Raw genomic sequence first — 25,952 nt, 5'->3', positions numbered from 1 at the left:
GAGCCAGGATGATTTGAATTTGTAGAATTTCTATTTAAGTGGCGCAGCTCGTACAATGTGACAGAGCATACTGGGAAAAATAAATATTTATATAGAGAATAATTAAATGATGATCTCTGTCCACATGAATATCTGACTTGTTAAACTGACTTACTCGAATAATTATAAGACTGCTTTATTATCAATTGCTTCTGTCAAAGTATCCGGATAAAAATCATTTATGACCTTTGTTTTGGAATATTTTTTAACTGTGTTTTGTTTCCGCTTCACAAAAAATCTTATAAACTTTGTTCTTTGGTATGTTACTAATTGAAAGATGGGTAGTACTTATTATTAGAAGTTTAATGTCTTTCATTTGCAATATTTGGATACCAATCTGCTTAGCAGTTTTACTTAGTCACAGATATAATATATATTGTAGTGTAAATAATATAATATATTTATTAATCTAGCTGTCTAGTGGCCTTTTTATAATGAAATATTTAACACTTTGTTGGGCCACCTTTTGCCCATCTTCATACACTGTCATTTCCAGCCTTGTAGTGAGTGCACTATGAGAGGCAGGGCTCTGACTTGGTCTCTAATTCAGATTATCTGTATTATGAGTGTTGCACGACTGTCTATCTGTACAAGTCTAACAATCCTCTACTCAGTTCAGGCATCCGATAGCTGTTTACCAGCACAGACCATGGGGTGAATTTATTAAGCACTAGAATAGTTGCAATTTGTGCGAAAACAATTTTTTTGGTGCAATATTTTTTCCACTTTTGAACTTTTACGTTACCTCCAGCACATTTCAAAATAGTGTCCGGGGCTTAATGAATAGGGGCTGGGCCACTGCATCCCGATAAATTTACTATAATTTACGCTAGAAAATTGCTGTAAATTATGGCGCAATTCTATACCAGCTTCTACCAGGTATAGATTTAATTTAGCGTTTTTTAGATTAAGACTGGCGTATCAAATGCCAGTTTTAAAAAATTCCCCCCAGGGAGTTCAGTCCCTGTTTTTTACTAGAAAAAAGGGAAGTTTGGATCCAGCACAGACGATTGAATAAAATGGAAAAGCTTTTTCCAAGTTTAATGTGCCAAGAAAGTTTTGGCTACTAAAAACAGGGGTGAAGAGCACGGCGTGCTATCCTGGTGGTGTAGGGAAGAAATGGTTGATGATGATTGTAGAAAGCCTACGCGTTTCTGACGCTTCAAGCGTCCTTAATCATGGCTTCAGACAATCATCATCAACCATTTCTTCCCTACACCACCAGGATAGCACGCCGTGCTCTTCACCCCTGTTTTTAGTAGCCAAAACTTTCTTGGCACATTAAACTTGGAAAAAGCTTTTCCATTTTATTCAATCGTCTGTGCTGGATCCAAACTTCCCTTTTTTCTGGTCCTGCCTTCTGTGTGCCGACACGAAGATCCTTGCACGACTATCTCTGGTACCACAATTACAACAAGGTGAGCTGGAGGTCTCTCTCTTTTTTTCTCTTACTCCTGTTTTTTACTGCTTGAGATCCCTTTAATAAGCCAGAGCAGAGAGCTGCTGCTGCAAAGAGCGCTCTCGCTCTGGAGGACTCAGCACGTCCATGTGTCACAGGGCCACCCATTTATATAAATGGGCACAATGTAATAACGTGTTTCTTTTGCAGCGGCTGCTGCAGCAGAAATGTGTGGGCGCCCACAAGTAACCTGAAATCCGTAATATTTGTGGAATAAACTTCATTCAAATTTGCATCAAATCATAATAAACTGGCCACTTTGTTTCCTAGAACTGTTTAAAACAAAGGGCCTTGTGACTAGGGAATCGTAGTCACTTCTGACATTTTGAGTATAGGCTGTCACTGTTTTGTACATTTTTCTGTTTTATAATCCATCCATCTATAAAGAACTTCTCCACATTTAATTGCAATGTAATCTTTGTTGTTGTTATTATTGCACACACGTCATCGTCAATTAATGATGTCATTATTATGGTCTGACTCTAATATGTTTTTTGAGAATAAACTCAATATAGACCCTAGTTGAAAATGATTGACTCCAAAGTCGACTTCAAATGGGGTTGTCTTCTGCTGGACCTTTGGGTCCCATCATTGTGGCAGAGGATCCCGTGGTGCTCTGGTGGGCCAGTCCAATCCTGCACTACAGTCAGTCTCTCCCCAGGCTGCTCATAGAAAACTAAAGATTGCATTCAACGGCACATCATACGTATATAAGACAGACTTTACATTTAGTGTCCCTTTAAGGATTAAAACTTTATTAGGTAATTGTGATATAAGTAATTCAATAATATATTCTAATCGATTTATTAAAGGAAATCTGTTTTGAGGCTCTAAAACAGCTGACAGGGTGCTATAGGGGAGGACACATTAAAGTTAATTTTTTTATTGGCTATGCAAGTTACATGACCAAGAAACCAAAGTTCTAATCCCCCGGCGGGGCGGTCGCAAGTGCCACCCTCTGCTCTGAGTGATCGGCCTAGCTCAGAGCAGAGGAGCGGGCTTGCAGCGTGCAGTGCAGGACTACTTGCACATCAAGTCCCGCCTCAGTGGCACATGCGATGGGCACATCTCAGTGTCATGCTGCTGACAGATTTAAAAGCAAACAACACTCAAAGTACTACAGGCTGAAAACCTTTTCAAAGACAAATATATTTCCCATAGCATCCAATCAGGTTCCTGCTGTCATTTTTGTAGTACAGGTCAGATATGAAAGCAGCGAACTGACACTTTCTGGCAAATCATCTTTTGTGCCTCTGGGTTGCCTGGCGTAAGGGAACATGTTCAGTGTTTTTGTTCAGCATGATCTGTCCGTGTAATGGTGATGAAGACATTCTGTGCATCCAGGAGTCCATTGTTGCTCATTTGTCTGTCTTCATGTCCTCTCAGTCGTCTGTCCTGCATCCTTTGCTGCAACTCGTTCCTCAGCTTCATGACAGGAGGATGAAGAGATTCAAATCTGAAGTATGTAACATCTTTTTTTTTTTTTTGCTTTGTCACATTGTTTGCCATAAGTTAGTGTTATGTTTCACATTAACAACTTTTAATGTACTATATTTTTAATGTCTTGTATTCTCATATTATTTGGGTATATTCAAAAGTTGCAGATTTGTCACAGATTTTTGGTGCGCCTTCCGCATCGAAAATCCATGACAGTGTACTGTACGTACGATACATGTGGTTGGGGTTTTAATTCCCCATCAATATGTAGGGTAGAAAATTCACCATGGATTTCAGAGCGTGCTGTGAATTTTCAAATCGTGTTGACAGACAAAATCTGCATGTAAGGAAAGAGCACTGCTACATCTGGACGTAGCCTGAGAGCCTCGGACCAGGAAGCCATACGCTTAGTTTTGAAACAGATTTACTGACGAAGAGTGTCCAATGATAGTGATATTTAAATATGATGCAGTCACGTGTCAATGGCAGGCATTTTTTTACAATGTGAACAGTTATCTAAGATTATTCCCAACTTGTTTGTTTTTTTTGTAAACAAGCAACTCAAATGATCGTTTCAATGTTTAAAGGGTTATTCCCATCACAGAAATGTATGGCTTTTCGCTGGGATATGCCATCACTTTCTGTTCGGTCTGAGTCCAACTGCTGGGACCTCAATCCTAAATGGAGGGGCTGCAGTGCTGGTTTAGCTCCACAGTTTTTCAATGTTTTTGCCTGCACAGTGGCGCTCACCGCCACCAGCTGTGCAGAGAACTGCATCACGGCCAGCGGGTGGTCAGGAGCATCGCTGTGCAGGGAAAAATAGTGAATGGGCATCAGCAAAAATTCTCTGTGTAACCAAGGGCCTGGGCTGATTTCCAGCTTTATACACAACAACATAGCGGCAACATTTAGATTTCTTATTTTACTCTCAATTTTCTGTTCGTCAATTGTGGACTTACATTTATGTCATAGTATAGCTTTGCTAACCCCCTATGACCCTCATGTCCCTCTCATGCTCTTCTAGTATCTGTTATTAGTGAACAAGTCAAAATGTTTCCCATAACCCTTTTCTTTCATCTGCATGAGGCCTTAGGCTGGGTTCACAGGTCATGGTTGCAGCATGCTAAGGCCTATTTCAGATCTGAGTTGGAGGGTCTGTTAGGGGCCTCCATCACAGATCCGTCCAAGCATACCGGAAACAATAGCACAGCATGCTTGTTTCCCATTAAGGTCAATGAGTTCCGACAGCCACAAGTGGTATCCGTCAACGGAACCGGCGCTTCCGTTTTTCCAACTGTTCTTCTCTGACGGATCAGAACAACAGAAAGAGCAACACACGTGTGAACCCAGCCTTAGAATTATCTGCTGCCTCCAGGTTTGTTTTATTTCAGGTTTTTTTAACAGAGATTGGGACCAAAAGGGAAGCAAGATATATTAGAAAGCTTTACACCTCTCTTTCCCATTTAATGCTATCCTAGTTCTGGGGAAGAAAGTGGCAAAGAAGCTGCACTGCAATATAACCATGGCATGTGAACCAAAGTGCCAGTTTGTTATATTGAATACTTATGACAATGATATGTACAGTATAACCATAGAGAAAAAGGCGTTTTACATCACAAAATGTCCTTTGCATATTGTATTTACACTAAAGCTAACCAAAGATAGCAGCCTAAATAATCAGTGAGCCGACAATTATCCTAAGTCTATGGTCAACTTACATATTCAGTTGACCTTGGATACGAGTGTATACTATAAACCCAGATATAAGACTGCAGACAGATATTTTTATTTGATATTTTATATTATGTCATTTATAGTTGATTTATCTCAATATTCATGGGTTTGTGTTGCATATGTGCATTGTGTCTCCATGGATCTAACACTGACCTGGTTGCTATAAATTTGAGGAGGTGAGAATATGGCATTTCTTCTTAGGTGGTATACTATCAAATGACAGACTACTATGTTTCGTTTTATTGCCCTTTTTGTGGCTCGCACAGTTCTATAATGGTATGCCAATCAGTCTGACAACTCATACGCAAGGAAGTAAATATATACAGATACAGCATTCAAAGTGAACCCAAATATATGCATTTAACTTCTCATGATTTTTTTTTTTTACTCAAGGAGGAGGTCCAGGGACCAGGAGGTGTTTTAAGCAGGGGCTACTTTCTGTTCAGGGTATGTTAATAATTTATACTTTATTAATTTATAATACAAATAAAGTCTTTGTGGTCTATGATATTGAAACAGGTTTATTGATATTTCCTGAAGTACTCGAGGCTAGGACTTGCCATCGCTTCCTGATAATGACCAATCCTTAGAATTAAAGGGGCAGCCGCACCAGTTAAGAACTAGAATTATTTTAGAAAGTTCAGCCAACTTTGATCTAATGTGTAGGGCCAGCTATAGGCTGGGTTCACACCATGTTTGTATATCAAAAACAGCATACAAATGTATACTGTGACATACCAATATGTTTGCATGGTTCAAAAGATTCTTTAACATTAAGTGCGGCCTGCAATGCTATTTAATAACGCAAAAAAAAGTCAACAGGCAGATGTATCCAACTAATTCATACCATTGGATACCTTTTTTTTTTTACATACAGTAGAGTATATGTTTTTTTGGCAATTAAAAAAAAGTATACCTCAACTGCATGACATGGTATGAATGAGGGGCCCTAACGCCCCCCTAAACTTCTTTGAGTTAATAGCGAACCCCAGACAAATATTATAAACTCTGTCAGATCCTGGTCATCTAAGTCTAACCACATACAAAACATGTTTGTTTTTTTTTTGAAACCTCAGCGGTTTCCTACTTCACGATATGGTTGTTAACATGAGGTTCTAAAAATAAAACTTCTCATTAACCCCTTAGTGACCACCAATACACCTTTTCACGGCGATCACTAAGGGGCCTTAGGCTAGGCTGTTGCCTTTTCATGGCGGCCCAGTCTAAGCCCTGCACGGATGTCCCATGCAGGCTGGAGCCGGGGCTCGGCTGCTAATGACAGCCGGACTCCTGCTCCAATGACCGCGATCAAAGTTCGACTTCGATCGCGGCCGTTTAACCCGTTAAATGCTGCGGTCAATAGCGCCCGCGGCATTTAACTTGTTTACATAGGCAGTGAGCTCCCTCTGTCACCCATCAGCGGCCCGCAAATGCAATCGCGGGCCTCCGATGTGGTGTCATGGCAGCCGGGGGCTTGAAAAAAGCCCCCAGGTCTGCCTTGGGCATATGCCTATTAGGACGTGCCAGAGGCACGTCCTAATAGATTGCCTGTCAGAGTTAAACTGGATTCACACGAGCACATTAAGGTCCGTAATGGATGGACGTATTTCGGCCGGAAGTCCCGGACCGAACACACTGCAGGGAGCTGGGCTCCTAGCATCACAGTTATGTACGATGCTAGTAGTCCCTGCCTCGCTGCCGGACAACTGTCCCGTACTGTAATCATGTTTTCAGTATGGGACAGTAGTTCCACAGAGAGGCAGGGACTCCTAGCATCGTACATAACTATGATGCTAGGAGCCCGGCTCTCTGCACTGTGTTCGGTCCGGGACTTCCGGCCGAAATACGTCCGTCCATTACGGACGTTAATGTGATCGTGTGAATCCAGCCTTACACTGACAGGCAATAATGCTCTGGTATACTAAGTATACCAAAGCATTATAGCAGCGATCTGAAGATCGCATAGTAAAGTCCCTTAGTGGGACTAAAAAAAATAATTAATGTGGAATTATTGATAAAAATTACAGTAAAAAAATAAATAAAACAATTTTTTCCATAAAAAGTGGTTTTATTTAGTAAAAGTGTAAAAAATAAATAAAAGTACACATATATGGTATCACCTCGACCGTAATGACTCAAACAATAATGTTTTTTTCCATTGCCCCCCAAAAAAGTCCTAATAAAAGTCCCCAAAACAGTACCAATTAAAAGTACGTCTCGTCCCGCAAAAAACAAGCCCAAAAAATCACTACATTGACAGAAAAATAAAAAAATTACGGCTCTTGGAAAGCGACGATGCAGAAACAAATAGTTTTCGTTCTAAAGTGTTTTTATTGTACAAAAGTCATAAAACATAAAAAACCTATACATATGTGGTATCGTCTTAATCGTACCGACCCATAGAATAAAGTTAACATGTTATTTACGCCGCACAGTGAACGGCATGAATTTAAAACGCATAGAACAATGGTGGAATTTCAAGGGTTTTTTCTATCCCCCCCCAAAAAAAAAAGTTAATAAAAGTTAATCAAAAATATTATACCCAAAATTGTGCCATTAAAAAGTACAACTAATCCCGCAAAAAGCAAGTCCTCATACGGCTATGTCGACGGAAAAATAAAAAAGTTATAGCTCTTTGAATGCGACTATAGAAAAACGAAAAAAATAAATAAATAAATTGCTTCGTTATTAGGGCCTAAAATAGGCTGGTCACTGATGTGTACGTTACCTGCCTAATCAGAAAGTTTTCCATGTAACCTGTAGCACTTATTATACAATTTGTTTTTTTCTTCCAGCCACGTAATGGAAGGAGATCAGCAGGTTTCCGCTAAGAGGTATATTTATATATGTATAGATCTCTCTCTCTCTTGCATATAACACAAGTGCATAGTGTACATAACAGTGATAAAAATATTAAAAACATGTGGAGGAGGGACAGCAATTCATTTACCAATCCATAGGGAATCAAGGAGATCATGTGCTGTGTAATGGAATTCTGAGAACTGAACTGAGCATGCTCAGCTATAGAGCCAATCAACATGCTAAGCTGTACAACCAATCAGAACGTTTGGAAGAACAGCCAATACATTTGCACATAAGTTTACACATGATCTCCATGATTCCCTATGGATTGGTAAATGAATTGCTGTCTCTCCTCCACTACAGATGTAAACAATAGTTAGTAATGACCTATTAATGACCTATTAATATTTTTTTACCACTGTTAGGGGGGATTCACACGAGCGTGTATTCGGTCCGTGCGGGCCGCGTGGTTTTCACGCGCCACGCACAGACCAATACAAGTCTATGGGGCAGTACAGACAGTCCGTGCTTTTTGCGCAGCGTTTGTCAGCTGCGCAAAAAGCGCGACAGGTTCAATATCTCCGCGTATTTTGCGCATCACGCACCCATTGAAGTCAATGAGTGCGTGAAAACCACGCAGGTCGCACGGAAGCACTTCCGTGCGAACCGACTGAAACAGCGCACCAGCTGTCAAAAGGATGAATGTAACCAGAAAAGCACCACGTGCTTTTCTGTTTCCAAACATCCAAATGGAGTGTCTTTGAGATGAGCGAACCCGGACAATCGAACCGAACTCGTTTTGGCCGAACCCGGCAAAAAAATTTCCGGTACGCGCCGTCCGGAGATAGTCACTGTCCAGGGTGCTGAAAGAGTTAAACTGTTTCAGCACCATGGACAGTGACTACCGATCCCAATAAACATGAACCTGTAAAAAAAAACGAAGTTCTGACTTACCGATAACTCCCGGCTTCTTCCTCCAGTCTGACCTCCCGGGATGACAATTCAGTCCAAGTGACAGCTCCAGCCAATCACAGGCCAAGCACAGGCTGCAGCGGTCACATGGACTGCCGCGTCATCCAGGGAGGTGGGGCCCGATGTCAAGAGAGGCGCGTCACCAAGGACACGTCACCAAGGACGCGTCACCAAGGCAATGGCCGGGAAGTTCTCGGTAAGTACGAAATTTTTCTTTTTTTTTAACAGGTTGCTGTATATTGTGTTCGGCATTCACTGTCGAGGGTGCTGAAAGAGTTACTACCGATCAGTTAGCTCTTTCAGCACCTTGGACAGTGACGGGCGTCGACTAGCCTCATCTCTATGATGGCGGCTGCGCGAAAATCACGCAGCCGCGCATCATACACGGATGACACACGCAGCTGTCAAATGGTTTTTGCGCGCGCAAAACGCTGCGTTTGCGCGCGCAAAAACGCAACGTCCGTCTGTATCTGCCCTTATGTACACTATGCACTTTATACATTGATCATATCTATGATGTATATGTACTCCTGTGATTGTATGCACTGTCACTTTAATGTTTTAATTATTATTAAGGGGTAACTAAACGTTCAACAAACTTCTGACATGTCATAATGACATGTCAGAAGTTTTTGATTGGTGGGGGTCCGAGCACTGAGACTCCCACCAATCGCTAAAACGAAGCGGCAGAAGCGCTCGTATAAGTGCTGAATTGCTTTGTTTCTGTTCGGCTTTTTGGGGAAGCCGATGTATCGGAGTACAGGCTCATAGACTTTCTATTGAGTCCGTACTCCGATACATTGATTTCCAAAAAAAGCCGAACAAACACGAAGCGGCTGAAAAGCTCACACGAGCACGTCAGCTGCTTCGTTCTAGCGATTGGTTGGGGTCTCAGTGTTTGGACCCCCACCAATCAAAACTTCTGACATGCCACTATGACATGTCAGAAGTTTGTCAAACGTTTAGTTACCCTTTAATGATGTAACTAGCTCACATGTCTTAAATACTTTGTTCACATGTATCACTTTATTGAAAAAAGTTCCATGGTAGAACTGAAACATTGCTTGGCTCTAATAAGGCTGGGTTCACATGGAGTTTTTTGCAGGCAGAAAATCTGCCTCAAAATTCCATTTGGAATTTTGAGGCAGATTTTGCTCTACCTGCACGCCGATTTTCGCAGCGTTTTTCGCCCGCAGCCATAGAGCGACGTCGGCAAAAAACGCAGCGAAATACGCTTTCTCTTCCTCCCATTGATGTGAATGGGAGGTCAGAGACGTAAACGCCCGAAGATAGGGCATGTCGCTTCTTTTTTCCGTGAGACGGTTTTTCCACTCGCGGGAAAAACTGCCTCCGTCTCCCATTGAAATCAATGGGAGGCATTTTCTGCCATTTTTTGGCGCGTTTTCCGACGCGGTTTCCGCGTCTAAAAACATGTGAAAAAACTCTGTGTGAACTTGCCCTTATTTAAAAAACGATTTTTGTTTTATTTTTTTTTGCTGGACCTGGCTGGAGTGCTGCAATCTTTATTCTTGTATGGTATTTTGAGCTGTGGATTAAGCACTAGTTGCTTTGCACACACCACTTTATTACACAAGTGCTGCTTCATTTAAATATTTTTGGTACTATATATACACTGTATATTTACGCCTTTTACTACACAAAATCATCAGCCCTCAGAAGAAAATAAAGTACATAAGCATACCTGGTTATTACCCCAGTGATACACACATCTAATAGATGCGGGTCAAAACTCTGGGAACTGCACCTATCACCAGAACAGGAGTCCCCCTAACCCCATCTTACCTGGCGAGGCGGCCGCTGGCCACTGCATCCAGGCGGAGAATCAATGGAGGGGTGGCCGGGAATTACAGGAACATTCGAGTTTGTGAAGACATTTTTTAAATATCTCAATTCTATGCTGACTTATCAGAGGCTACTTGTGAGAAAAGTTCCTGTGCCTGTATCTCCATGACAATACTGAACTGCCAAAGCACAATAGACGCTGGGCCTCATATCAACCAATCAGATGTTGTCTTTTATTTTCTTAACCCCTTAAGGACGCAGCCTTGTTTTGGCCTTAAATAGAACCTTTCACCTCCCCATACATGTGCAGCTGAGTGCAAAATGTAATGGGGAGGGCTGCACAAACCCTGGGACACTTTTTTTTTCTACCTCCTACCGTTATTTAGATACCGATGCCGTTATATTTGGCGCCCGATATTTAAATAACCCCCTGAACAGTCAACGGGGCGTGTACTGGCAAGGGGCGTGTTACTATGGCTGTGACACTGTCCAATCAGATATGGACAGTGCCACAGCAAGAGCGAGCAGAGAATGTGCACACTTCTCTCTCTTCAGCTTTGAAGATCAGTCTTTTCACCCGAACTGGCAAGAGGGCGTGTCTCTGCTACGGAGAGTGTAAGAGCTGTAGAGAGGAGATCTCATATCTTCAGCTCTTGTGAGAGATCAGTCTTGTACTTTGTCTGCCGAACTGGCAAGGGGGCGTGTCTCTGCTACAGACAGTGTAAGAGCTGGGGAGTGCTTGCACTGTCCGTAGCAGAGACACGCCCCCTTGCCAGTTCGGCAAACAATACAAGACTGATCTCTCACAAGAGCTGAAAAGATGAGAGCGCGCTCTCCTCTCCACAGCTCTTACACTGTCCATAGCAGTGACACGCCCCCTTGCCAATTCGGGTGAAAAGACTGGTGAAAGGTTCTCTTTAAGGCTCAGAGCCCATTTTTGAAATCTGACATATTTCACTTTATGTGGTAATAACTTCGCAATGCTATTCAAATTATTCTGAGATTGTTTTCTCGTGAGACATTGGGCTTTATGTTAGTGGTAAAATTTGGTCGATATATTCAGTGTTTATTTGTGAAAAATTGCAAAATTTTAAGAAAATGTAGAAAAAAAATCGCCTTTTTCTGAATTTAAATGCATCTGCTTGTAAGGCAGATGGTTATACCACACAAAATAGTTACTAATTAACATTTCCCATATGTCTACTTTAGATTTGCATCGCTTTTTGAAGATTCTTTTATTTTTCTTGGACGTTACAAGGCTTAGAACATAAACAGCAATTTCTCATATTTTTAAGAAAATTTCAAAAGCCTTATTTTTAAGGTACTTGTTCAGTTCTGAAGTGGCTTTGAGGGGCCTATGTATTAGAAACCCCCATAAAACACCCCATTTTAAAAACTAGATCCCTCAAAGTATTCAAAACAGCATTTAGAAAGTTTTTTAATGCTTTAGGCATTTCACAGGAATTAAAGCAAAGTGGAGGAGAAATTAGAAAATTTCATTTTTCTTGCTGAATTTCAATTTTATTCAATTTTTTTCTGTAACACAGAAGGTTTTACCAGAGAAACACTAATAAATATGTATTGTCCAGATTCTGCAGTTTTTAGAAATGTCCCACATGTGGCTCTTGTGTGCTCCTAGACTAAAACACAAGCCCATGAAGCAAAGAAGCACCTAGTGCATTTTGGGGCCTCTTTTTTTTTTATTAGAATATACTTTAGGCAGCATGCCAGGTTTGAAGAGGTTTTGAGGTGCCAAAACAGTAGGAATCCCCCAAAAGTGACCCCATTTTGGAAACTACACCCCTCAAGGAATTCATTTATGGTTGTTGTTACCATTTTGACACCACAGTATTTTCACAGCACATATTTGAATTGGGCTGTGAAATTAAAAATAAATGAAATTTTTTCCAATAAGATGTAGTTTTGGGTCAAAGTGTCTTATTTTCACAAGGAATAAAATACCCCATTGTGTTGCCCAATTTGTCCTGAGTTCGGCAATGCCCCATTTGTGGTGATAAACTGCCGTTTGGGCCCATGGGTGGGCTCAGAAGGAAAGGACCACCATTTGGCCTACTGGGGATTTTCTGGTGCTAAGTCATGTATGCAGAAGCCCCTGAGGTACCAGTACAGTTGAAACCCCCGAGAAGTGACCCCATTGTCAAAACTACACCCCTTAAGGCATTCATCTAGAGGTGTAGTGAGTATTTATACCCCACAGGTACTGTGTAAAAGATAATGCGCATCAGATAGTGCACAGTGAGATTTGCAATTTTCTATATATAGATATGCCATGTCAGTGTCCGATATATTGTGCCCAGCATGTGCCACCGGAGATATACACCCCATAAACTGTAATGTGGGTTCTCCCGGGTACGGCAATACCCTACATGTGGCTGTTATCTGCTGCCTGGGCACACGGCAGGGCTCAGAAGGAAAGGACCACCATTTGGCTTACTGGAGTTTTCTGGTGCGAAGTCATGTATGCAGAAGCCCCTTAGGTACGAGTACAGTTGAAACCCCCGAGAAGTGACCCCATTTTAAAAACTTCACCCCTTAAGACATTCATCTAGAGGTGTAGTGAGCATTTTGACCCCACAGGTACTGTGTAAAAGATAATGCGCAGCAGATGGTGCAGAGTGAGATTTGCAATTTTATATATATATATATATATATAAATAATAAAAAAAATATATATATATATATATATGCCACTTCAGTGTCCGTTATATTGTGCCCAGCATGCGCCACCGGAGATATACTCCCCATAAACTGTAATGTGGGTTCTCCCGGGTACGGCAATACCCTATATGTGGCTGTTATCTGCTGCCTGGGCACACGGCAGGGCTCAGAAGGGAAAGATGAGGGGGATAAGCTGTGCGGAGTGCATCAGGGTAAATTAAAAATCAAGGGATGTATGATAAATTCTAAAACAATCTTTTATATAGAGCCCTGGCTTTTCAGGACACATGTCACATTGATATATTGTGTCCTTCCTTATCCCCCTCTTATAACAGACTTTGCACCTCTTTTGACTTTTTCCCTTCTTGCCAGTTTGGGGAACATCTCCTGGAAAGAGTTGCAGTGGTACGATGCGTGTGGCCCCGCTTCCAGAAGTACTGGGTGCCCCCCCCCCCTTCCTGGTCCCTAAACATTAGGTTCTTGATAACCACCTTTTGAAATTCCAGGATAGTTCCCGTCTGGCCTGTACATCGACATAGCACGTACACATTGTACAATGCTATCTGTATGATGTGCACGGCCGGCTTCTTATACCACACCCTCGTTTTCTGTATGGCGCTTTAGGGCTTCAGGACTTGATTTGACAAGTCCACCCCTCCCATGTACCTATTGTAGCCCAGGATGCAGTCTGGTTTGGGGGTCTCTGTACTGGTACTGGTGTGGCCATGTATTGTTGTCAATACGAGGACATCTCTCTTGTTCTTGTACGTGACACACAATATGTTGCTTCTAGAATGTGCCCTGCTCTCACCCCTTCTGAGTGTTTGCCCAAGCAGAGTCTTAGGGAGGCCTCTCAGGTTTTTTCTAGCGGTGCCGCAAGCCGCAGTACTTCTGGAAGCGAGGCACTGCAAGAGTGGGACGCTGGTATAAAAATGATCCAGTTAGAGGTGGTAACCCTGGTCCAGCAGTGGGCGCACCAAATCCCACACAATTTTTGTGTTAATTCCCAGTAAGGGGGGGCATTCTGGAGGCTAAAAACTGCTGTCCTTCCCTTCATATATTCTAAATTTGTACTATACACTGATGCACTCTCGCACAGCTTATACATTTTCACGCCATACCTTACCCTCTTACTCGGCAGGTACTGGCGGAATTGAAGCCTCCCTTTAAAAGGTACCCGGGACTCATCAATAGAAATACAATTCTCGGGGGTGTATGCTTGGGCAAACTGGGCACTGAAATGGTCTAATAGGGGTCTCAGTTTATACAAATGGTCAAAACTGGGGTCATTTCGGGGTGTTCACTGCTCATTATCAGCATAATGTAAGAAGCAAAGTATTGCCTCATAACGCATCCTGGACATGGCTATGCTGTACATCGGGGTGTGGTATAACATGTCTGTACTCCAGTAGGTCCTAATGGACGGCTTTTTCAGAAGCCCCACATTCAAGAGCAGTCCCCAGAACTTGCCCAACTCTGACGCTATATCTTACTATGCTTTTTGACGGTTCCCTGACACTAAATAACCCTAATACTAAACTATCTGCTGACTTTCTAAACGTACATTTTTTTTGTTTTAATTATATTTTATAAAGAAAATTAAAAAAAAATAATCCTCAGGGACCAGGGAAATGTGGCCCTGAAGACTCAAAAGTGGTCAGTGATAGAGATCACTGACCAAAAAACGTGGATGACAAGGGAAACACAAGGACAGGAATGGGAAGTGGATACAAGTTGGTAAATTATGTTATTTTTTCTAACTGCTCGGACTGACTCTCTCCACAACCTCTCTCTTTGACTAACTAACTCCAACAGAGAGCGGGTGTGGCAGGATCTGAGGTCAGAGCAGGAAATTATGTATGCGATCGCTGCTATTGGTCGGTCGTCACTAACTAACCAATAGCAGCGATCGCGAAGGCGGGACCACTATGATTGCTCCCTGCACACTGAGCTGTGATAGCCTGCTGTCGGAAACAGCAGGCATCACAGCTCATTGAAATGCCGGGGGAAAATGGCGATGCATTTTGCCCAGGACGTACTATTCCGGCGCTGAGCGCGAACTATGCAATTAACGCGACGGAATAGTAGGTCGCTGATCGTGAAGGGGTTAAAGGGGTTTTCCACTACTTTTTTTTTTTTAACAAAAACCATTGCAATGCTGCTGCCTTGTAATTTTGTCACCTGACTATAGTTTAAACAATTTTATTTATTTAAATCAGCTTTATGCTGTTTTGTTTATATAGTGATGTGTTTCAAATATTTTTACTGCATGCGCAATGAAAGCAATTTCATTGCGCTTACGCATTAACAGTAAGTTCATTGCACCTGTGTTTGAGACATCCTAAGCCTCCTCAATACCCGCCCTGTTCTTTCTTAGATTACGTCTCAATACGAACACTGAGGGATAACATAAATGAAAATAAAATAGTGCTCGCATTGTGACGTAATCTGAGAAAGAACGGGGCGGGTATTGAGGAGGCTTAGGATGCGTCGAACACAGGCGCAATAAACTTACTTCTAATGCGCATGCGTCGGCGCAAGGGGAAGAAGACGTCATTCAGAAGAGAAGAAGCAAGAAGACAGGAAGAGGAGCTCGTCCGGAAGTCAGGATTGAAGGAGACGTCAGCAGAAGAGAAAAGTTCCGACGGTGGCAGAGTCACGTGACACTAGATGGAATTAGAAGACATCTGCAACTTTGAGAAGGTAAGTATATTTAAAAACTACTTTAATAAATATTTAATAAGTAATGCGGTATTGTTTTTCAAAAGTGGACAACCCCTTTAAGCTGTGTTCACATTTACATCGGAGGCCTCATCACATATCCCATCAGATTTGATGGGAAGTATGGCGATGCTTGCAGCGTTATTCTTCCATTCAAAAAGACGGCCACCACGACGGACCCTATTATAAGTCAATTGGGTCTGATGAAACCAGCACTGCACCGTGTTTTCTCTTATAAATGGAAACCATGACACAGATGTGCACAGAGCCTTACCTGTGCTTGAAAACTAAAGGCTGGATTCCGATATGTAGCTATGAGACTTAGGGCCCTAAAATACGTAGTCTCAACAGGGACAGGAAGTGTTGTCATGTGGACAGAGGCAGAGTTCTTTAAATCAGCAAAGTTTCATGTCCTTAGATAGCAATCTTCTCCAGTGGATGTTGATCGTGTAAGGGTACAGAATCAATATCCACTGAAAAAGATTATTGAATAAGTGTCCTATCCTTATTTGTCGTGTATACTGCTGTGTTAAAAAAAAATATGAAAAATGGCCAATCTAATGATTTTTGACTTTGCAGCCGGTCTACATCTACAGGATGTAGGGTATCATTACACTTAATACATTGAGCTATTTAAGCTTCTTGTTTAGATTAGTGTACAACAGGGTATGAGTCCAGACTTTCTGTCTATACCGTGCCAGATAGTGGTGTTCTGTTTGGCTATTTATTGAGAGCAGGCTCGCTTTGTCTGTAACCCTAAAATTATGTTTTAATTGTATTATCTCCATTTAATGAACCAGACAGGGGCAGATTAAGGGCTCATTCAGATGAGTGTAATACTCGTCTGTGTGCTGTGTGTTGAAATAACTTACAGCACACGGACCCATTCATTTCAATGGGGCAATTCTGACATGCGTGAGTTTTCACGCAGCGAGTGTCCATTGCGTGAAACTCACTGCATGTCCTATATTGGTGCGTTTTTGTGCACCTAGTCGCCCATTGATGTCAATGGGTGTGTGAAAACCACGGACAGCACATGGATGACATCCGTGTGCTGTCTGTGTTTCACGCATCAGTTCCATAGAAATGTAGAGAAATAGAAAAAAGGACAGGAAAAACATGCCACATGCAAAACACACTGATGCCAATATGCAACGCACACTGAGGGCACACGGACATGAAATGTAAAAAAGCCCTGCGTTTTTTACGCACGCATATCGGATACGTTCATCTGAATGTCACCTTAGGTTACCATGGGCCCTGGGCTGTATGGAAAGTGTAGCCCCCCCCCCCCCCCAAATCTCCAGTGAGTCAAGCTTTTTGCTCCACCCCATAAATACATAGGTGTAGTGCATAGATAGATACAGTAACAGAACCAAGCCTACTGTATAAAAACGGTACCAGAACTAAGCTCAGTACATAGATACAGTAACAGAACCAAGGCGAATGCATAAATAAAGCACCAGGACCAACCTTAGTGCTTTGATACGGAAATAGAACAAAACTTACTGCATATATACTGTACCAGAACCAAGCTTACTGCATGAATATGACAGCAGAACTAAGTAACTCAGTACTTAGATATGGTAATATAATTAAGCTTGGTACATAGATACAGCAACAGAACCAACATCAGTACATAGATACAGATATGGTAACAGAACTAAGCTGAGTACATCAATTTGGTTACAGAACCAGGCTCAATACATAGACACAGTAAAATAACCAATTTAAGTTACAGTAATATGTCATAATGTGTGTAAAACACATTGCCAAAGAAAACAAATAATAAGATTAAGCAATGTCTGGACAAGGCTGGGGCTGTGCTGTGACTACACACATGCGTTCTATTATCTATGGGAAAATCGCATGCAACAGTCAAAGAAATGCACTGCTTTCTTCATGCACCTTGTGTATAGCCCCAAACTAAGGCCCCATGCACACGACCGTATTTTTGTCCACCCATAAATACTGGCATAAATACGGGTCCTTGGTCACACGTATTCGACCCGTATTGCACCAGTATTTACGGCCATGTTTTTGGCTGCAAAATTGCACTGCACTAATCAGCAGCCCTTCTCTCTATCAGTGCAGGATAGAGAGAAGGGACAGCCCTTTCCGTAATAAAAGTAAAAGAAATTCATACTTACCCGGCCGTTGTCTTGGTGACGCGTCCCTCTCATGACATCCAGTCCGACCTCCCTGGATGACGCGGTAGTCCATGTGACCGCTGCAGCCTGTGATTGGCTGCAGCGGTCACATGGGCTGTAACATCATCCCAGGAGGCCGGACTGGAGGAAGAAGCAGGGAGTCCTGTGTAAGTATGAGCGTCTTTTTTTTTTTTACAGCTTTATCTATATTGTGATCGGTAGCCACTGTCCAGGGTGCTGAAACAGTTACTGCCGATCGTTTAACTCTTTCAGCACCCTGGACAGTGTCTATTTACTGACGTCGCCTAGCAACGCTCCCATAATTACGGGTGCACACACGTAGTCACCCGTAATTACGGGAGCCCCATAGACTTCTATGGGCTGCCCGTGCCGTAATTACGGCCTGAAATAGGACATGTTCTATCTTTTTCAACGGCACGGGCACCTTCCCGTAAGCATACGGGGAGGTACCCGTGGCCAATAGAAGTCCATGGGCCAGTAATTACGGGTCGTAATTACGGCCCGTAATTACGGGAGTTTTTACGATCGTGTGCATGGGGCCTAAGGTCCCTTTTACATCACATTCGGGAGATTGGAGCGTAACTTAAGATAGAAGAGACACATTTTGATTCTCCTTTTGATATAAAAAAGCGTACAGGAGAAAGAATATGTAAAATGTGATGTAAGAGGAGCCTAATAGTAAATTATAGTGCCAAAAACAAAACCTCAGGATCTCCAGCATCCAGACCAGGGGCCTCAAGCACGCGGCCCGCGGGCCGCATCCGGCCCCTGGGGCTGTCATCTGCGGCCCGCGGGACACACAGCCGCTAGTATCGGCTCTGCTCCGAGACTCTGGAATTCCCTGACATCGCTGTCCACATATGAACAGCGATGTCTGGGGCTTCCCCAGAGCCGGAGTCCCGGGCAGAGCGCTAGTACAAGCTCTGCTCCGGGACTCTGTGGAATTCCCTGACATCGCTGCCCATATATGGACAGTGTGTCAGGGTCTTGCCCAGAGCGGAGCAGAGCGCTGGTGTCGGCTCTGCTCCTGGACTCTGTGGAATTCCCTGACATCGCTGTCCACATATGAACAGCGATGTCTGGGGCTTCCCCAGAGCCGGAGTCCCGAGCAGAGCGCTGGTGTCGGCTCTGCTCTGGGACTCTGTGGAATTCCCTGACATCGCTGCCCATATATGGACAGTGTGTCAGGGTCTTCCCCAGAGCGGAGTCCCGGGCAGAGAGCTATTATCGGCTCTGCTCCGGGACTCTGGGGAAGCCTCTGACATCGCTGTCCATACATCGACAATGATGTCAGGGGCTTCCCCAGAGCAGGAGTCCCAGCGATGTCAGGAGCACAGCTGGAGTCCCAGGAAGAGCCTACTAGCGCTCTGCCTGTGACTCCAGCTCTGGGGTTGCCCCTGACATCTCTGTCCATATACGGACAGTGATGTCAGGAGCAGAGCTGGAATCCCAGGCAGAGTGCCTGAAGCGGCTCTGCTCCGGGACTCCAGCTCTGGGCAAGCCCCTGACATCCCTGTGGCAGCATCTACAGAGGGCACTGTGGCAGCATCTACAGAGGGCACTGTGGCAGAATGTACAGAGGGCACTGTGGCAGCATCTAGAGAGGGCACTGTGGCAGCCTCTACAGAGGGCACTGTGGCAGCCTCTACAGAGGGCACTGTGGCATTATCTACAAGTGGGTGTGTGGCAGTATCTGAAGAGGATACTGGCCTTATCTAGGGGTGTGTTGCATTATCTAAAGAGGGCACTGCGGCAGCATCCACAGAGGGCACTGCGGCAGCATTCACAGAGGGCACTGCGGCAGCATCCACAGAGGGCACTGCGGCAGCATCCACAGAGAGCACTGCGGCAGCATCCACCGAGGGCACTGCGGCAGCATCCACCGAGGGCACTGCAGCACTATCTAAAAAGGGGCTGCCCAATCATGACATGTGTGCTAACTGAGCCGCCGGACTGCATTTAGCGACACTTAAACTGGAAAGCTGGATTGTTGAAATAAGCACGTGGAGAAATATCTCAAATTTTAAACCTAGCGCTATTATTATAGTAATGTAGTATTATTATTATAGTAATATAGTGTTATAGTAGTTCAAATAACGAATTGATTAACAATAATTTTGTATTGTATCAAATTTGAAAGTAATGCGGCCCGTCAACTTCCCATTTTTTCTATATGCGGCCCACTTACCCGGCCGAGTTTGAGACCCCTGATCCAGACAGTTGCTCACACATTCACATGCATGTTTTTACACACACATACACACTCAGGCAAACACACAGTCTACTTTTACACACTCACACGTGCTCTTACAGAGATATGCCTTTACACACACACAGGCAAGCTTTTACTGTACATGCACACAGGCATGCTTTTAGGCTGGACTTACACATAGTGTAAAAAAAATATGCCAATGAATTTACCTCAAAACCCTCCGAATTGGCCGCAGATTTCACCCAAATCAACGTCAGATTTTGTATGCTGTAAGTCAATGAATTTTATTAAAACTCCATTTACTTGAATTGTATTGTACTCTGTTGCGGAATTACGATGCGGGTTCCACAGCTTAAATTCTGCAAGCCAAGTAGCTGTGTGTGTACTCAGCTACTCATACTGCCCACCGCTCATACTGCCACAATCCCTCCATTCACTTTGGGAATATCTGTATCACTATAGTTTTTATTTTTTTCATTAACCCAATAAAACTTGGAAATAGTTTCCTATTTTAAAGACCAAAAAGACACAGCGCTGGATCCATTTCTTTTGTCCTTCCTTGTATCTATACGTGTGCCGACACGAGGACCCGTGCGCGATTCCACACATCTACGATAAGGTGAGCTGGAGGAACCCTCCCCAACACTTCTAGACACACAGGCATGCTTTTACACTCATACTTCTACATACGCAGGTATGATTTTATATTAATAATCCTACATAAACAGGCATGCTTTTACACGCAGACAGGCACCCATTTCCACAAACAGATATATACTGTATATTTTCCTTACCTAAATCATATGTGGGCCCTCTGGCAGTCATATTGTGTAGTTTTCAGCTGCCTCTACTTGTTGACAGCCCCCATTCTGTTTTTTAAGCGGGGTCCCACAGTCCACAAGTCTCAATTTTTTTTGAAATTTTGGCAAAGAAAGCTGCGGTGTTCCTGAAAATTGTGGCAAAACACATGTTCATACTTTGAAGTTTTCCATAGGGGAAAATTTCCATGTCTGAAACTCATTGTGGATAGAATTTACATGGATTCTATACATACAGTATGCTGTTGAAAAAAATTCACAGTATATAGTACATGCCCTACATGTCATGGAATTTTGCCTCAGATGTGGCCTTAGATTTAACTCTTCAGTGCAAAGGGTACAATCTGTGGTCAAATTTGGCGAAAAATCCATGTCAAAACCTTAAAGTAGCACATTTGATTTTTATCCTGAGCGGAAATCTTCCTCTGTATGTGATACTATCTTTGGTGAATATTGGTAGTGAAGTGGTTAATGAGAACATCCCTGGTGGTCTATAGAAGTTAATGGGTACATTTTTGAGACAAGGACCTGCTGTCCAGTGGTTTACTCACCTCCTCACTCTTCAGCACTGTCTGGGGCCCGATATGTGGTTCACAACTAGGTTGACCGGAGCTGAAAGTGCTATTCGGACAGCCAGGGTAATGTGTGTGGTCACTAACACTCATAGGGACAGGCGTGTGGTCACGAACACCCATAGGAATAGTCAAGGCCAGGTGTGTGGTCACTAACACTCAAAGGGACAGTCAGGGACAGGCATAAGCTGCTTATACACATCAGATGAACGTTGGACAAACCCACCAATTTCGGTGGAAACTAGCCGACCATCTTCTGTGTATGGCGGTGTCCCAAATCTCCCATGACAGCAGATGTCGGGGGAATTAAAGATCTTTTGTTCTTGCAAAAGATAGACCACTGTCAGTGGGGTGCGGCAGCGGACGTCTCCCCACTGAGTACACATGCACTTGTATGGGGTGTCGGAATGAAAAGTCACAGATCAAACGAGCATTCGGCCAGCAGCTATCTAAGGTGTATGGCCGCCTTTACACTTGTAACAAGCACACACACGTACGACATATACACACACATAGACTCACACACATCATACTTGCCTACTTTTGAGTAGTTACATCAGGGACATTCTGAGAAGCAGTGCGATAAGCACTAACCTAATGCCTTCACAATCACAAGTAGTGCATATGACTCCTAAATACAGGCCTCATACTCAGATACTAAAATAAATGCAAACGCCAGACCAAACCCCAAAATAAATACAGAACCCAGAATAAATGACTGCTGAGCACAAAATAAATACAGACCCCAAAATTAATAGACCCCAAAATAGACACTAGAATAACTACAGACCCCAGACCAGACCCCAGAATACAGACCCCAGACTAGATGCCACAATAAATACAGACCCCAGAATAACTACAGAACACAGACGAGACCCCAGAATAAATACAGATCTCGGACCAGACCCCAGATTAGAAAGACAGATCCCAGAATAAATACAGACCCTTGACCAGACTCCAAAATAACTACAGAACCCAGACAAGACCCCAAAATAAATACATACCCCAGACCCGACCCCAGAAAAAAAACACCCCAGAATATAAAATCCAGACCAGACCCCAAAATAGACCCCAGAACAACTGCAGATTCTAGATCAGACACCAGAATAAATACAGCACCCAGACAAGACTCCAGAATGAATACAAACCTGAGAACCTGAGAATAAATACAGACCCCAGACCAGAACCCAGTATCAATACAGATGCCAGACCAGACCCAAGAATAACTACAGAACCAAGATAAGAACCCCCAAAAAATACATGCCTGACACAGGACCCCCAGAATAAATACAGACCTCAAACCAGACTCCACCATAACAACAGAACCCATACCACAGAACCCAGACCAGACCCCAGAATAACAACAGACTCAAGACCAGATCACACACATCGACACATAACATTACACTCACTTTCACAGTCTTCTTCTCATCCTCCGCTGTGGAGCCTTGCATCTCCGCCCCCTGGCTTCAGGACCATATGTGTGCAGGCCCTTTTGCAGGTCCTGCACTAATTTGTCCCTATAGAGATCATTGCTCATCAAGGCTCTGACGCAGAGTTTGCCGAGATTTGCAACAATCTAATCCACCCGTATCCCAGTGCTGTGATCTGTTATAATGAGGGCCATTTCTTTTGTGGGCCCTTCAGCTAGGATTGCTACCTTTTCTACAAGTACTGGCCAGGTTCACAGTGTATTTACACATGCCGTTTTTGTAGCGTTTTGTGCTGAGTGTGATTTGCTGAGGGAGCCTCAGACAGACACTGTAACTCAGTCACTATCCTCCTCCTCTGATCTCTGCTTTTGACTCTCAGGTTTGCACAGGCAGATAGTGTGTGCCTACTATATGACTGACTGCTGAATGTGAAGGTCTCTGGTTTTTTGCTCCCTTGCCCGCTGCAATGACCCACCTTCACTAATCTCACACTTGACCTAGTCCTGAATTTGCTGGCCTAACAAAGGCAGAGTATCCAATCCAAATCGGAAGTAACCTGACTGCGCACATACATTTTATTATGCTACATTACCTGCACTTGCTATTGCTGGGCTGGCGGTTTAACGGTCTGGTGGCAACCCTACCTTTAGTAGGCCCTGGGCCACCACCCAGATCGCCCTCGTTATAATCCACCGGAATACTTCTTGTTTCTCATGAAGAATGAGAAACATTATTTTATATTTATTTTTGTATTATTATTACTATTGTATTTTATATAGTGCCTTCACTTGCTATGGCATATTTATCAGTAATATTTTTTTTTTTTTACAAATTTATAAAACAATGCAGCATACAGTAATACAAATGTTAATGGAGTGTACGCAGGATATTAGAAAGAAAAGTGGGGCCCATGCAAGGTACAATATAGAGGTAGGAGGATGAGTAAGATGTTAAGCCTTTTCAAGAAATCCAGGCTGATACATTTTACTACACTGATACAGTACATACATGTAGCAAACAATCAGAAATGATGAGGTCTGATACAGTTTTATAGACCTTTCAGCTGTAAGCAGGATTAGCTCTGTACAGGTTTTCAGTTTCTGGATATAAGGAGTGTTTTTGTTCACTGAAAAAAATTATCTTGAAAATGGCGAGGAACTGAAATATTAAAATTTTCATTGTAAAGTGATTAGGCTTTGTTAACATAAAACCCCTTTAGGCCAGAATTTCACACATCGTTTTAATGTAATTTTTCATGCAGTTTTTTTAGACAAAGTCAGAAGTGGATCCAAAAGGAAGGAAAGGTATAAAGAAAAGACTGACACATCTCCTTTCTTTTGTGTCCACTTCTGTGTTTGGCTGAGCTAAAAACTGACAAAACTGAGCCAGAAACTGCATCAAAACTGCACGTGTTCCCGGCTTCCAAAGGGAAAGCTTCATACTAATATTATTACTAAAAATGGAACTGACAACACTTTTAGAAAAAATATAATATTTCAAGTGCATACATGTAGACAAATATACATTGTAAGCATTTTGTTAGAAGGTTCCTCTGAAGGAAGCAGATCACTGGATGTGCTGCTGCTTAGACCAAAAGTAATCGGTGTAGTCTGTGGATGAACTCAGCAGCAAGTGTTCAATTCCTCAGCAGCTCCACCACAGGGGAAATTAGGCATTACACCATTGATCTGTCTATTTAATGCACCGACATGCTTGGTCCCACAGAGTATATATTTGCTCTTTGTAGGTGCTCCTTTCTATTAAACTCAGAATGCTTTAGTAAGGTATTTGAAAATCATTTTTTCTAAACCAGATCACCCCTTTAAGCTTACTTTTAAGGCATTGTTAAAAGAAAATGTAAGCGATATTTACCGTTTCATATTCGCAAATACAATGTTGCAGTAAACAATATTTTTATGACCATTTTATTACAATACAGAAAAATATCTTTAACCACATTGTTATTATTCTCTTACAGATAGTTGATGAAAACCTACCTACAAAGACTTGGACACCCCATAATGTAAACACCTGTAACAATCTTTCACTATAGAATGTAAAGGATATTATTATAAATTATTTTTTGGCTAATACTGCCAAATTTTCTTTAATTTCTTAATTATATTAAAAGCATATTAAAACATTGTTTTTCAGTGTTCTAGTGTGTATTACTATGGTGTATAATGAAAATAACTAATGACAGGTGCAGTTGAAGAACTCTGCATGCAGAATACTGCCACTTTGAAAGTATTGCTAGATGTGTCTATTATGTCTTGTAAATAAATGCACTTCTCTGACCACTGTTTTTAAAAAACATTTTTATTTTAGACTTGTTCTTTTTTTTTTTTTGTTTAAACTGCTGTTATGTTACATGTGTTAGTGTCAAACAGATTAATGCAGCTCATGTTCTTTTTATTTATGCCTTATTGTAGTGAAAATCTAAGCTAAATAAAGTTACATTTTGTTTTAAAAAATGAGAAGAAGTTGCTGTTTAACAAGTTAACACCATGTACTTAATGGTCTGGTCATCAACCATCAATTTATAATTATGTGCCGAATAAAAAGCAGAAACGATGGAATCATCGAGAGCCACCGTTTGGTTCATGATGGGCGTCTTTCGGTTCCATGGTTCTAAGAACCTTTCAGCATTGCTTGAATATTTTCATAACTTGGCCAAGACTGTCTGCAGCCAAGTTTTGCAGTGTGGGTGAATAGAAGATAAAGTTGCAATCGGGCGCTGCTACCTCTTGTTTCATTCTAAGTAACATGTTGACGTTAACAAGCTGCTCTCATATAGAGACACTGGGGCAGATTTACTACTCAAAATGCACCAGAATTGTGGCATACATGTTGTGCCTCACAGTTAATAACTGTTTAGACACCTTTTTCTACATGATCTAGAGAGGGACGTGACTTACCGTGTAAGGGGCATGGTCTAGCAAAAGCAAGGCTTACAATGCGACAATGTGTGCCAAAAATGCGCCAACATTGTGGCCCAAAAATCTGGCAGAAACGAATAGGTGATATAAGAAAGAGAAAAGTTTATAGCATGTCTAACTAGATGCATCAAATTTATCATATAGCAGACACCTCTGATAAA

At 42.5% G+C, this 25,952-nt stretch overlaps 1 protein-coding gene across 3 annotated transcripts in view; it reads left to right on the top strand.

Moving 5' to 3' along the window:
* Positions 1–25,327, top strand: part of NMU (neuromedin U) — a 102,844-nt gene extending 77,517 nt beyond the window's left edge. The window contains exons 7-10 of one of the 3 annotated variants that reach the window (XM_075849614.1): positions 2,885–2,959; positions 5,063–5,116; positions 7,465–7,503; positions 24,831–25,327. In XM_075849614.1, the coding sequence (XP_075705729.1) occupies positions 2,885–2,959; positions 5,063–5,116; positions 7,465–7,500 (165 nt within the window). In that variant the 3' untranslated portion in view covers positions 7,501–7,503; positions 24,831–25,327. The remainder of the gene's footprint in view (positions 1–2,884; positions 2,960–5,062; positions 5,117–7,464; positions 7,504–24,830) is intronic. The other 2 variants (XM_075849615.1, XM_075849617.1) reach the window with 2 other exon arrangements.
* The last annotated feature ends 625 nt before the right edge of the window (positions 25,328–25,952 follow it).

This window comes from Rhinoderma darwinii, chromosome 1 (assembly GCF_050947455.1).
Source record: "Rhinoderma darwinii isolate aRhiDar2 chromosome 1, aRhiDar2.hap1, whole genome shotgun sequence".
Lineage (NCBI taxonomy): Eukaryota > Metazoa > Chordata > Amphibia > Anura > Rhinodermatidae > Rhinoderma > Rhinoderma darwinii.
Note: the sequence above shows the minus strand (reverse complement) of the source record. Positions and strands in the feature narration are given on the sequence as shown.